General features: G+C 36.4%; 1 protein-coding gene across 2 annotated transcripts; it reads right to left on the bottom strand.

Annotated features, from left to right (window-relative positions):
• Nucleotides 1–6843: 6843 nt before the first annotated feature.
• Nucleotides 6844–12423, bottom strand: LOC104611240 (shaggy-related kinase 11). 2 transcript variants are annotated; one of them, XM_088903474.1, is made up of 13 exons: nucleotides 12103–12423; nucleotides 10604–10795; nucleotides 10345–10437; nucleotides 10148–10207; nucleotides 9721–9993; nucleotides 9153–9227; nucleotides 8900–8956; nucleotides 8674–8814; nucleotides 8528–8578; nucleotides 8330–8425; nucleotides 8161–8244; nucleotides 7371–7473; nucleotides 6844–7236 (listed from the first exon to the last, which is right to left on the bottom strand). In XM_088903474.1, exons 2-13 carry the CDS (start codon nucleotides 10715–10717, stop codon nucleotides 7154–7156), a joined length of 1230 nt encoding a protein of 409 aa, XP_088759600.1. In that variant the 5' UTR covers nucleotides 10718–10795; nucleotides 12103–12423; the 3' UTR covers nucleotides 6844–7153. The 2 variants fall into 2 exon arrangements, with proteins under 2 accessions (XP_088759600.1, XP_088759601.1); XM_088903475.1 differs by having other exon boundaries at nucleotides 12118–12351.
• Between the last annotated feature and the right edge of the window lie 3000 nt (nucleotides 12424–15423).

The following is a 15423-nucleotide window of genomic DNA, read 5'->3' as shown; positions in this document are numbered from 1 at the left end:
CATTTTCCAAAAATAACAATATAGATTAGTTTACAAATAAATTTATCTAAATCATATCAAAGACTACAATCTGTAAAGTTAGGTTGTTCTAAATCCCAATAGGCCAATATTGAGGTTATGTGGGGATCAACTTGCACAAGAAACTTAAATGATTGCAGAATAAATTTGTTGATGGAGTTCATTGGTTTAATTTATTGCAAAACATCAATCCATGAGAGAGTGTGGAAATGGGAGAAATATGGTCATTTCACTGTGAAATGACCATCTAAACAAAGTGGAGTATAGGGTTGATATTGAAAGAGGGTTGAGCATCTGAACAAACCATTTATAATTTTGCGCTCTTACCTTATTCAAATTGGACTGAAGCTCATTTGAGTAGATCAAGGAAAAATACAGATATAAGCATCTCTTGGAGAGGCACGAGTTGCATCCTCTCCCAATAAAACATAAGACAAAATCAAAATGTGCCCAAAACAACTATTCCCTAATTGTCCCTGGCTTGATTAGACAATCAACCAAAGCATTTAGGCTCAGTTTGGAAGGAGTACATATATAAATATGTAGCGTGCAAAACCTTATATTTTGTATGTATTTGCATAGTAAATATTTTCATTTGTACTCTTTTCAAACTAACCCTTACTGGTCTCCCCACCCATTGTATTCTTATAAACAAATTCCTTGCCAGCCATTTTTTAACTACAATTTTAAAGAACCACACTATCAGACACTAATTTCTATAACCAACCCACTACCATTTTGGAATCCCCTTCAATTAATAGCTGCTCCACACCTAGGTGAACTGCGGGAAAACGTAACCCCACACTATAGACTAATGGGGTTAACAGTCATGGCGACAAATTATTATACTTTTATGATAAGACAAAAGAAAATAAGAATTTTAATCCCAAAAAACTCTTCCCGCTAACCCAATCTACTTTCATCCCCCTCCTCTCTCTCTCTCTCTCTCCCTCTCCCTCTCTAATCCCTTCCTCTCCACTGCACCCTACAAAACCTTAGTAACTGGAGCATTTTCTTTACTCAATAAACTATTCAACGTCAATGGTGTGGAAGGCCATTAAGTTTTTTGGGAGATAAATCATCTATTGCTATTCTACAGGTGAGATAATAAAACTCCAACTCTTACTTTTGTCTTTTCAAATAGTCAACTATATTTAAAAAGTTCATAATAATTTTTATGAATTCAGAATACTTTTCCGTTTGTTCAATTAGTTTCCAAATATCTATAGTTTACTGAAATTCTTCAAGGACAACTTTGGGTCACCCAAACTTTGTAAGAAGCAGGAAAATCCTGATATCAATTTTATTTTAGGCAAGACCATAGCACTACTTAATATTTTGTTATTTGCTTTTTACATTAAGATGTACCATGTAAGGAAATTTTAAAATTTGCAAAGATACAGTTAGGAATGACAACGGGGCGGGTTCAAGGTGGGGATCATACTCCCCATCCCTGGTCCCGCTAGTAATAATTTGTCCTCCATCCCCGATCCCCGACGGGGATGGATCCCCCGTGGGGACCCGAATCCCCAAAATTTTTTAGATAATATTTTTTTGAAAAATAAATTTATTTAAAATAAATAAAAAATTTAAATTATAAATAATGTTTTAAATATGTTTTGATATATATGAATAATATATATTTAATATAAATAACATTTATATATAAATATATAATCAGGGTCGGGGTGGGGCAGGGACCTCAACCCCGATCAGGGATTCCTATTAATCCTCATCCCCGTCCCCGCCCTGCCAAAACAATCCCCATCACTGACCCGATGGGGTCGGGGAAGTCAGGTCCACATCAGAGATGGGGAAAATTCCCATCCCTAGATACAGTGTCCATGGTATTGTTCTAATGGACTGATCAATTGATCTCTATTTAGATAATTTCTTATACAATTCTCTACAACTCCTCAATGTGAAGGAAATTCTAATAGTAAAGTTAACTTCTTTCAAGTTTCTTTAATATGTTTAGTTTTACCATATGTTTTACTAGAAATAAGGTAGCTGATTTAATATAAAATAAAAGGCTCATGTTATGCCCACCATTTCACAATTCATTTCTCTAAATTGGAGATCCAATTTATTTTCAACCTCCACTATGAAGCTAACTGATTGTGCTGAATTACCTTTTTTATGCATGGTGAATTACTTCACTCAGTGCTATAACCATTCTCTAATATATAATTTTCTTTCTGTGAATGATCATTTTATGTTTTTAATTTTTACTTAAAAATTAATTAATGGCATTTATTTTCCACATGCTTGAATTGTAGGAATCCATACTATATTTGATTATTTGGTCTATAATTAATTCATTTTCTTTTCTAAAATGAATGTATTAGGTTTTACTGATGTAAGAATTAGAAATTAGAGTTTTTCTATTTTATTTACATCAAAGAAATCGTCAGAGATCACAAAGAAAGAGAGAGAGAAGAAGGTTGATATGGAGATAGTAGTTCGATGGCTTTCTACATTCATCTGGATTGAATTCAAACCATCACACTATCAACCCTAATTATTTAATTTGATTAATCGATGTTTATTTAGTTATATGATTGTGAATCATAACTAAAAATTTTCATATCATAATCCTTCTAAATTGATGCATGCTTTGAACACCAAACCTTAGGCCGATTTGGCCTAGTTTTGGTCCAATTCATATGGGCTGAACCTATGGTTTAATGGGGACTAATAATAGCCCCTTAGATTGCTAATTAAGTGATCATCATTGGATCTTGACCTGGGGTTTGATGGGCCATTGCATGGACCAATTCGGCCCATGCTTGTAAAACCTATTTAGAGTTAGATTAAAGCAAGAATAGCTCATTTCAACATAGACAACATATGGACCAAACTACTTTTTGTAGTTGGGCTCATATGCCAAGATAAATATCATTAAATAATTGGGTTCATTGATGGCCTGATAATGTGTTAATTTAAGTGGATCTGGGTTTTACAAGTGTTATATTGATTTGGATCAATTATGTATGTAGTGTGCTATGTAAATGTGATTTGCTCATGGGTCATATGTGCTTGGCCCATGAATTGACCTATGTGGCTCTCTACGATCATCATGGATGAATACACATCATTTCCATGATGCCCATGGATCATTACATAATGTTATTTATAATGGGCCCTTCTCTTGTTTCCTCTCCAAAGAGGAACCCCGCAAGAACCCTAGCCTATGAAGGGCCCATTTGAATCTAATTTTATGAAAGTCAGTGGGAACCATTGTGGTATGACCTAAAACTAATTTAGGAACTGATTTTTGTTCCCTCATAGATAATATAAGTTTCATAAAATAGGGAATATCATGAGATGACATCTCTAAAGGCCTTACATCATTAGCATGAAAGCCGGCTGAATTGATGGACCGAGATGTACCATAAAATTGGGTTATCCGTTTCACTGAGACAGTTGGTAGGATTGCTTCATTGGATGATAGAGGCATCATATACTAGTGGGAGGGATCTATCCTAAAATGAAAAACTCTCTCATAGTACTATGGAGCCTATCGATATGACGGGTCAACACTTACCGATTGTAAAGGTTTAACCTAAAATGGCAATGCACCTTGTCTAATGAAAGCTAAAGGGAAAGCTCATGAAATGGGTGGATTCGATCATTCATAGAAAGTGATGGGATTATACTGCTAAAACAGTTGGCCCCATGCACCTGTCATTTCCTACATTTCCAGTGACATGAATAATGTCCTCATCATTGAGATAAAAAGGAAATCTTAGAGATGAACAAATTGATATAGAACATAAATAAAAGTCATTTCTATGGAAGATAATATGAAATAATAATAAGGTCGTTAACTAATTGACTTGTGCTTTTGTCAGAAATGGCACATGGATAATTCACAAAATTGTTAGATGACAACAAATTCAAATGACCTAATTATATAGATTGGTTTCGTAACCTTATTTGGTGCTCACGTCTGAGAAATTAGACAAAGTTGTCAAAAACCCAACACTAGAATGTCCCGATGATAGAGCCTCTAAAACAAGAAGAATGTAGTATTAGGAATGGGAAGAGAATAACTCTCTTGTTTGGTGTTAATCATAGCCTCACTGGACAATTCTATCCAGAGACAGTTCAACAAAATTGATATCTGCAAACATATTTTGGATAGTTTAAAAGCCATATATAAGGAGTAGAATCGTTCTGCATGACAGAAGGTCCTCAAACTATTGATGACCTCAAAGATGACTGAAACCCAACCAGTTCATGACCATGTCATGTGGATGATAAGTTATATCAATAAACTAGAGGCTCTTGGCTCCTAACTTGATGATGACACCAAAATTGATGTCATCTTAAACTCTCTACCCACATTCTTTAATTAGTTTGTCATGCCACGCACAGCCTGTGGCACAGCCCATATATTATATATTATTTATATAAATTATAATTATATAATAATATATAGTATATAATAAATTAATAAAATAAGTATTTTTTTATTTTATTATACTAATTTATTTAATTATTGTATATATAAGCAATTGTATACACATAATTCATATAAAATTAAAATTTTAAGTTTTTTGTCAATTTTTTTTTAAATAAATAGCTTTGGCTCAATGCACGCCCGGACCTGGCCCAAGGCTCGCCCCACGGGCCAGCCCAACCCACGCACGGGCCTAGGCCATGGGCCATGTCAGGCCGACCCCCAAATTTTCATTGGGGAGGGCAGCACGGCCCGCACTTTGCGTGGGCCGCCCACGAGCCGTGCCGTGCTGGCTTGGTGCCTTCGTGTTCATAGACTTTACCGTATTACCTACATCATTGTTTTTGAAACCAACTTCGAAGGCAAGTCTGAGATGATTGATTCTGGGTGATCTTGAAATACTGAACCGAACCAATGAGACTCAACTGAAAATTTCAATATAAAAAACTGACAATTAACTAAATGATCGGTATACATATATTTGTATTATACTTTCCAAGTCTGGAAATTTAAAGGCCAGTCGGAGCTAGAAATGATATCTCCAAAATTAGATGCCTTTTGCTTGACTCTTAAGTCTTAACAACTACATTTAGGCTGCATTGGTTTGGGAAAAGGTGAAAATTTTTCACTTTTCATTCTTTGGATGTAAAAGGGAAAATAGTGGAAAAATCGGCCCCAAGAAAAATTATTAATTAACCAAAATTTATTTTAATATTTTACTATTAATTATTATTTAGATATTATTAATTAATTAATATTAATAATTAGTTAATGAATTACTAACATTAAATAATATTTGTTTTTACTAGTTTCCATTTTCTATTGTTTTAACATTTTATTATTAATTGTTTGTCTTTAATTTATTTATTAATTAATTTAAATAATTTATTTTATTAATATTTTATTAAATAATTAATAGGTTATGGATCTAATATCAAATTTGTAGAGTACAAACACATTCAAAATAATACAAAATACAAGGTTTCTGGACATATTTGTATTTGTACTCCTTCCAAACTGAGCCACAAGAAAGGTGTCTTTTTGTTAATGTTAAACATGTTTCCCTTTCTTTCCCACTTGTTTCACACCAAAATGTCGTGATTTTACTTCCCAAGTTGAGAACTACAATCCCGCCTTCTTTTCATCACATCTCATGAGATCCCACAAATCAAACGTGAAAAGGGAAGAATATGCAGGACTATTCTTTTTTTTTTTTTTTTTTTTTTGCCTTCCCATCCCACAAATCAATAATAGGATGTTTCAAAATTGAGAGAGAAAGGTATGCATCAGTAGGTAACAATGCATATCAATGTGTATGGGTTTTTATAGTTATTGGTTTATGAAAATTGAACATGGCTTGTAATGATTGTGGATTATAATGGTCAAGTATGGGTTTGTGATGGTTTGTACCAATTGAATATGGTTGTGACGGTAGAGCAGGTAGCAACAATTTGTACCAATTGAATAATATGTAGAGTGCAAACCTTATATTTTACATCATTTTGTATGTATTTGCACAGTACATATTTGCATTTATACTCTTCCCAAACTCGGACTTAATGGTTGATGATAGGTTTGTACCAGTTTGGATCAATCAAGTATCAGTTCGAAATGGTTGATTTGCATTAGTTCCAAAGAGATTTTGTAACGATTTGTACCTGTTGTGCGAGTTTCTAATTAATATAGATTTGTATAATGGTTTGTGATAGCTCAGTATCGGCTTATAACAACAATTGAGCATCAACTATCACGGATCAATACAAACAGATACAAGCACGATATACATCAATACATGGTGGATATATGCTTTTTTTTTTCGAATGAATATAAGAAAAGATGCATATCAATTGAATTTTCTTGTGTTCAAAGGAAATACAATTTTAAACCCAAATCCAAAATTAGTTATGATTCACAGTCAATAGTTAATAGTTGGTTCATGGTTTCAAGTTTCAACTTGCTCTGAGTTTTGAAATTGCCTTTCCAACCGTATTTGCGTTTCCCATACTTTTGAGCCATACAACCAGTCAAGCAATCCTACCGCGCGTCTTTTACCGACCAAAACAAAATAGCAACCCTACCAGCTACCGACAATTTTGAAGCAATTTCCCAATAGACTCTTTTAAGTCATGTAAATTTGACTAGACAACGAAGACACGCACACAGGGCCAGATAATAGGTTCTTCGGAAGTAGGCGTTGGTCGCGTCAAGGGGGATGGATGTCCAGGTAGGTAGAATTTCCATTGTCAAAGTGCATCATGGTGTTTGGTTCACAGGGGGGTTTCTGAAAGCAATTCCATGTAGAACTCCAGAAAGACATTCTGGGTCGTCATGGAAAATCCATCACCTACCTAACCTACACATAGAAAATCAATCCTTTCAAGCTTATATAATGTTACATTCTGTTGTGGTATTGAAACAAGGGTCACCATACCCATTGACGTTTCGGGATGACGGAAGAAACTTGTCGATCTGCTTTTACAAACAAACAAGAACAAAAAAATGAAGAAAATTGATAGTGGGTGATTGGTGGATGGGGGAGGCAAGCAAATCTTGCAGTTGATTCTTAAATCTTAATTTCTTACAGATTGGGCCTCCAGACTCGCTCCAGCATATCCGAGATTGTCAGATGAGGAATACTTGTAAATAGGGGGACTGCTACTGAGAACCAAATCACAATCCAAGGAAAGCACATTGCTTTCTTGCATGTTCTGGGACCAACTTCAACAACATCTCCACCGGCACTCCCTTCAGTTCTGAGTGATGGCAGTGGCAAGCATGTTAGACATGGAAATCAAAATAACATATCATCGATCTCAGATGTTTTCGCCCTCTTTTAGGGAATAATATCAGAAATCGTCTCATTTTTTCAATACTACTTAAAACATACCATTAGGTTTGAAGTTGAACAGCGGAGGCAGGAAACGACCATTTGGGAGGCGAGTATTTGGGTCCCGGAGCTCATCAAAAAACGGATGGACCAACGCCTCAAGCTGCATTATACATTCATCTGAACATGAATTTCACATGAAAGAAAGGAGAAAAATAGAAAAGTAGGAAAGAGAAACAAATAACTATCTCATACAAACTTGCAAACTGACAAATTTTAGTGAAATCGAGATTGTACCAGATCCAAGCAATTTTGTCCATGTATTGAACATGGAAGCCAGGTCCAGCATACAAAATCATGTTGTACATGGTTTCAGTATACCAAGTTCAACTAGTCAGTGTATTCACAAATTTCCATTCTGTGAAAAACGAAACACTAGACCATCAAATATATGGCTTATTCTCCTCTGATTACATCAAATTTTGACACGAGGATCCCTAAGCCAGGTATTTTATGGTAATCCAGTACCCAACCGTTCAGGGCCTGCTCTTCTAGGCCCCAACCGTAAGCCAGTTGACTCTAGACCATTAATGATGACTTTTCTTATCATTAATGCAACAATGACAATTCACAAGCTAATGTCAGAATTACCTATATTTATGTTCCTAACTTTAAAAATCACGGCATTAATTGGATCCAAGAACTCACCCGAAAGATCTTTAATATTTTAAATATAAATGAAACCATGCATCATAGAACAAGGACCAAACAACTATACTTGTGCAGCATAAAAGACCATTATTAATTTTTTTTTTTTATTGGATAGGGATTTAAAAGTGGTGTAACTCACAGCAGTGCATCGTAGGTTAGGAGAGTACTGCAGAAGTCTTGAGACAAGATCAACGGCCTCTGGGGGCATGCGTTTATGAAATATCTGAAAATAAAAAGGAAAGAAACAGAAATTAAGAAACTATTTATGGCAAGAAACAGAGGATGGGAACATAACCAATTCTTAGTACCTTGTGCCAAGGGTGTGCTTTAATTTGGGGGAATTTAAATTCTGTATAATTGGGATTCATGCATTTAATTTCTTCCCTTGTTGGGGTGCCCAAGATCTGCACAAAAATACATGTGATGGTAAAAATTAAACAGAAAAAAAAAATAAAATTATTATGCCAAAAAATAGAATAGGAGGCAAGAATTAACCAACTTCTCACCTTAATAATTTCAACAAGTTGGTCAACTCCACTCTCACCAGGAAAGAGAGGCTGAGAATAATACAATAGATATTAGCATGTTATCTGAGTGAGGTTTCCAAATTGCAAGGCATGGAGAAGGTTTCACAAATAAAAAAGCTGCCTACCTGTCCAAGAAGTAGCTCAGCCAAAACACAGCCTGCAGACCAAATGTCAATGGCGGTTGTGTATTCTGTCGCTCCAAATATAAGCTCAGGAGCTCTATAATATCTAGAGCAGATATAAGATATGTTTGGTTCCCCTTTTACCTGCCAACAAAGATAAGATCATCAGAGTCTTCAAAGACAAAGCAGCTAAGCAAGAAAACAGTAATACCAAAATGCAAAGACATACCAAAACTTTCGCACTTCCAAAGTCACAAAGTTTCAACTGGTGAGTATGTGGATTGACCTGTCATCAAAGAGGGAAATAATAATCATTTAAGAATGGCAGAAGACCAAGTGCTTCAAGCTCAAGAAATTGAAATGAGACAGGATACTAATTTGCAATTTGCTGAAATTTCACACACAAAATCAGAACTCATTCACAGAATAAAAAGTATATATTTTTGAACTATAAGAATGAGACATCTAGTTCAAGGACATACCAAAAGATTTTGAGGCTTGATGTCCCTATGGCAGACGCCAATGCTACCATGTATATAGGCCAATGCCCTACATATCTGCCACATGCAAACTCAAGATTAGAAATCCTGAGAAATAAGTTTTCACAACATAACATTTTTGCCAGGAAAAAAATAAGGTTATTACAAGAAAACTTACATATATCTCTTCTAAAACATAAAACCAAAACAGAGAATGCAAAAAGGAAACAATAGCAAGATTAACAACCGGAGGTATTGTAGCAAGACCATATTCCCCATGGGAATAAGGTACCACAACAAGGCAAAAATATGGACTGGAAACAATATACAAATAAAGTATAAAATGGGGAGGGTGGAGAACCATTATCAAAATAAATTTAATACCGAAACATATATCAGTCATATTCCTAATAATGCTATACATCACACTTAGAGGTAGCAAAAACAAACCTGGTACATATAAAGTTTCACATATATCAGTGGCATCCGCAAATAAATTTAATACCGAAACATATATCAGTCATATTCCTAATAATGCTATACATCACACTTAGAGGTAGCAAAAACAAACCTGGTACATATAAAGTTTCACATATATCAGTGGCATCCGCTGGTTCATCTTGTTGTAGTGTTTAATCACACGATGAACAGTCTCAGGGACATACTCGAGTACCAGGTTAAGATAAAGTTCTTCCTTCTCAGTTGTTGAGAAAAAACAGTGCTTCAGACACACGACATTTGGGTGGTCTAGAAGACGCATGGTTTGCAGCTCCCTGTTCTTGTACCTTTTGTCCTGAAGAACCTTTTTTATTGCTACAGTCTCTCCTGTCTCTAAGCATTTGGCCTGCATGGACACATCAAAGAAGCAATCATGAGTTAAAGCATAAAAATGATCATTATTCAACTAGAACATAGAACCAGAAGTGCACATCGCACAGTCATGGAAGGCCAGCACAACCATGTAAATCATTGCCAAACTTAACGACAGATAAATTTACCTGGAACACAACTCCAAATGAACCATGCCCAACAACACGTTCAGCCATATAGCTTATGGTCTGCACAATTAAGAGAAGATAAAACTTACAATTCAAAACCAAGTAATAATTATGAAAAGCTCAGAAGCAAGAATAGAGTAGATATTACTAATTAGAATTCGATAATAATTGCCAGTTTGTCACTATGCCAAGTTTACCTGCTTTGGCTGACCATTTCTACCACCAATAGTTGTCACAATTATATGACCTGTCTCGGTCCCATTTCCATCAACCACGGTTGCTTCCATTTCCTACAAAAGGTTAAACAAAAATGTCATAAGAAAATATAAAAGACATGAATATGGAAGTAGACTAGTAGAGTATGATAATATCCAACTAAAAGGAAAAAATGATCAATAAAAAGAAAAACTAACAAAGAAAAAAAGTAGAACCAATGACAATCCAAACATCATTTACCTTATCATCCCTAATTTTCATGTCATTCATCTCCTCAGGCAATCTATCAACCCCAACATTACTACCACTGGTTTCTCTCAATCCAGATGTAGGAACCACGCCAACCGAAGCCATTTTGTGAATATAGGAAATCACCTAGACCTAGTTCTGGATCCTTCAATACTTCACCTTCAACAGAATCCAATCAACCACCTACCATAAACAAAGTAGGAAAGAATAAAAAAAATGTACACCTTGATTTCCAAAATTTGACATTCTTTGCTCATCTTTCTGGTGTGACAAAGATAAAGGCAATATTTTATAGGAAAAACATGAAAAAATGACATGGAACTTTTTCAAGTCAAGTAAGATGATCATCAAGTGCACATTAGATGAATAATATATGGAACCAAACAACAGTATTCAAGTAAACACCAAAGACTTCCCTGCAACAGAATTCCGGAAACAAATCTTTAGAGGAAATGCCTCATTATTGACAGGTAAACAAAATTCATGGAAGGTTCCAAACAGTTATAATCCAATAGGATTGTTCATAATCTCAGTACCCTGAGACTGAAAACAGGCCATGGAATGATACAATAGTAAGATTCTTCCCATAAAACGTTATTCTTTTCGCCAATGGCCTCACATGATTCTAATTTAGGCTTGCTCAAGGGGAAAAAAAAACTCATATAGCAGACATAAAGGAATCAGTCCTCGCAACTTTGTTAGTAAGGTTCATAAAACACCAATCATTGTAAAACTAAATCAGCAGACTAAATATCCATATTAGAAGAAGCATTCCATATCAAATACTAGAAATATGCATATCCAAATCCTAAAAATGCTTTTAAGTGGTTCCGGAAGTGAGAACAAGAAAAGGGCTTCTTAACTTACAAACAAAAGACCCCAACATCTACGCATTTCTTGTTGGATGTAATTCAATAAAACTGAGGATATTTCCATCACAAGTTACAACCCTAGCTTAGGTTGAGAGCACCATCGTTTTAGCCTCAAACCCCAGTTACAAGACCAAAGAAACCCAATTTATATCACACCTTCGTCATCTCAAAAAACTGAGAACACAGGCTCAAAGACCTTAAGAAATCTGAAAGAAGAATTGATACGTGAAAAAGAGAAGGATAGATCTGTCATGCAAACAGAACCAGAGAACTTCGGAAAAAACAAAGAGAACAAAATCGAAAGAAACCCCTAAAAACCGTAATATTATCCAAATTGCTACAATAAATGTATCTAAATGGGCAAATAATTGGAGATCAACTTGCAAAAAACAAAAACATCTATAACCCAACTTCCTAAAATATCACAAAAACAAGGATCGCATAGAACCTCCCAAACACAGAGATCTACACCTTTAAACAAGCAAATGGAGCCTAATTATCATAATAAACATCCGATCCGAGTGCAGAATCTCACAAACATCAAGTCTAGAGCCAAAACATCCTAAAACATATAAATGAATACGAAACAACTGATCTTTCTAAAACAAGGAAGATTACCGATCAAAATTATACCGATCGGATCACGATTTTCCGGCGATAAATCTCTCGCCGGTCGTGGAATCGATGGGCTTCAACGCTAACATCATCTGTAGAACAGCGATTGATCGATCGATGCACCGTAATCTTCACCTTCCCTTTTCTTTTTTCTCTGCTCTGGGAGAGAGAGAGAGAGTAGTTTGGGTTTGTTCCTTTCTTGCTTGGGCAATGGGTCTTGGGTAGGGTGTTGTTGAACTGTTGATGACAGTCAAAGAAAAGCCCTAACATTTATGTGTTTTTTTAATCTCGTGAAGAGTCCTTCTTTTTTGACCGTTCAAACCTACCTTTAATTTCCCCTATTTTTTTAAAGATAAAAATATTCGAACCCGCGAATATTCGACCACGCCTTTTGTCGCTAGGAGACCGAGCCTCAAATTTTGATCGTATCGTTGCACTCGAATGCCAGAAATGTCCCTAAACATTACATGAACTGACGAATATGGCCTCATTCTTGGAGGGAATTTTCAGGCCCCTACTTGACCAAATCACCCACCCCATTTCCCATTTTCCGCTCAAACCGTCAAAACTCCTCCTAATTAATTAATTTCCCGATTACGATAGTCGACGTGCCCCTTTTTGCCGCTCAGGAGACTGGACTTCTGGTGAATATTATATCCATTTAATGAAAGTGTCCGAATGATTACAACTTGGGTAACCATTCTGTGCTACTCCATTCGAACACTGATCCGTGCTTTTCTCTTGATGCACCGTTGATCCTAAATTTCGACGGCCATTATCTCTTTCCTAAGACAACAGTCTGACCGCATCGGCCAATTCTTTAATGCCACGTGGTCATGTACTGGAGATCCCCTTCCACACAAATCAAGCTGAAGCTGCTTCATTGCTTCATAAAGCATTGACCAGAGCCTGACTCAAAAGCTGTGCAACTGAGTAAAGGTCGATATTGCCCTTCTTCAGCTTTTGTTAAGTAGACGGGAATGGTCGTATCCAATACTTTACTGTAATAATGGTCTACTAGTACCAAACAACCGCAGTTTTTTTTGAATAAATTGCTGAACTGAAAGTCGAAACCTCCCTGAAATTTGGTAATTGTGATATCTACCTTCTATTTTTCATACAGTTGCAATTTCACACCTCTCCTAGAATCCATTAAGTCTATAACAAGAGCTATGAAAATGTTCAAAATACTCATTCTTATTATTGAAGTTGATTTCTATAAAAAACAAGTAGTGGAGATTCGTGTGATCCACGGAGGGATTTGTTAAACATAAAAAATACAAAAATGTAAGAATATATAATTGTTTTATATAATAATTAATAATTATTTATATTTTCATATATTATTTTTTATAATTTTTTACAATATAAAAATAATAATAGTTAATTTTAGATAGGGTTGTTTATCAAATTTAAGGATGACGATTTTCTCTATTTCCTCGATCCTAGTATGTATCCGTCTTGAATGGGGCAGGGATGGGAATGATTTTCCCCCGTGGGGATAGAGATGGGGAAATTTTCATCTTCGTTGGTAGGGACAATGCAGGCCCCGTAGGGACCCCAATCCCCACCCCATGGGATCCCCGCTAAGGCACTAACAAGGTTCAAAGTATCGCTACGTATTGGCCAATACGTATCGTTCCGGGACCCTTCCGATATGCCCCTACAGTAGGTGTATAGGGGGTCTAACCGGTTCAGGGGATGGAGGGGTCCTAGACCGGCTCCCCTGAACCAGTTTTGAAAAAAAAATAAAAAAAAAGTAAAAAAACAAGTATCAAAATGCCCGATACGCCCCTACCGGCATATCGGGCATATCAATATTTTGAACCTTGGGCACTAATATATAAATATATATACGCATACGTTTATATGTATATTGTACATATATGTCTATATGTTAATATTTTTAAAAATATGGTTGAATATGTTCGAATCTTTTCTAATAGGATTGTAATTTTTAATTATTTTATTTTTATTTTTTAAAATAAATAAAAAACAATGGTTGAGATTATAAAGAATAGATTTAAATCCAATAAGTATTGAAAATTTTCAATTAAACATTAATTTTTGAAAATAATTTTCTATAATTATTAATTAGTGATGGAGGGTGATTTGGCCCGACCTCGTAGCACGGGTACACGTGGGCATGACCTTGCTCAAGTGATGACTCGGCGTGACAGCACAGCAAGTGCAACCGCAACTCAGTGGGAAGGGCTCACCGAGCTGGGTCTGGCAACTCTACGGGTTAGGCTATTCGCCGAGAGCCGCCTGGCTTGCGCCTCCTTCCCAAGGCTGAGGCATTCTGAGCTACCTCCGAGCTCGGGGCCCCCTGACCTTTTTTAATGCCCGAGCTCCTCCCAGTGGATTTTAGGTCACTCTCAAGCAGGAACACTACGATCCGCTTCTAGATATCCCCGAGGTAGAGACACCTCGAGCCAGACAGCTCGGTGTAGTTTGCCACAGGCAGCTCGCCACTTGCAGGGTAGCTCGCAGAAGAGCAGTTCGGCATATCACAGGAAGGCCTCTACCCGACCACCGTACCCGACAAACTTGGAGACGGCACCCACGTCTCTCGTCAGACAGTGTCGTGCCCGCCACCTTTAGAAGGTGTCTTACACCTGACAGGTACGTACCCTGCAAGGACGGCCCCGCACGTGCCACCTCAGCCCTGGCTGTAATGGCTGCGGCAGGATGACAGTGACGGTTATACCTGCCTTGTCAGAGGCATGTGGGCCTGATTCGACAGAGTTCTGTTATAAGCAGCCCAATCCCAAAGGACAGAGGTAACTTCCACATACTCGCGCTATCTGCACTCTTAGCCTTCTTCCTCTCTTCTTGCATCTTTCGCAGAACTCTAACTTAAGCATCGGAGTGTTCCCGCCAGGCAAGCCCCCGGGGATTCTTCATCTTCTCCATCTCAGGTACCTTTCAGGAGCCACGCAAGTGCCATCTAGGAGTGACCAAATTGCGCACCATCAATTAGTATAAATGAAATTAGTTATTTACAATATTATTTATTTATTGAAATAATATCATTATTTAAATTTTAAAATATTAATTACTTGTTCAATTTAATAATTCATAATATATATATATATATATATACACACACACATATATATACACACATATAGATAGATAGATAGATAGATAGATAGATAGATAGATAGATAGATAGATAGATAGATAGATAGATAGATAGATAGATATAGGTGGCCTCACCACCTCAACTTTCTTTGTAATAGCGTTACACCAATGGAGAACTCTCAGCCCTCTTCATTTTAGCCTTCCTTGCTCTCTCTTGAAGACATCTCACCACTCCCT

Source organism: Nelumbo nucifera, chromosome 4 (genome assembly GCF_055504915.1).
Source record: "Nelumbo nucifera cultivar China Antique chromosome 4, China Antique-T2T, whole genome shotgun sequence".
NCBI lineage: Eukaryota > Viridiplantae > Streptophyta > Magnoliopsida > Proteales > Nelumbonaceae > Nelumbo > Nelumbo nucifera.
This window is presented reverse-complemented; position numbering and strand designations above follow the sequence as displayed.

Bases quoted from the DNA above. Each gene is read 5' to 3' on its own strand.
- LOC104611240 (XM_088903474.1), bottom strand. From the start codon at position 10,717: ATGGCTTCGGTTGGCGTGGTTCCTACATCTGGATTGAGAGAAACCAGT. The intron at 9,228-9,720 runs GTTTGTTTTTGC...TGCATGTGGCAG, and splicing joins TGAAACTTTATATGTACCAG to ATATGTAGGGCATTGGCCTA. The intron at 7,474-8,160 runs GTGAGTTACACC...TGTATAATGCAG, and splicing joins CTAACCTACGATGCACTGCT to CTTGAGGCGTTGGTCCATCC.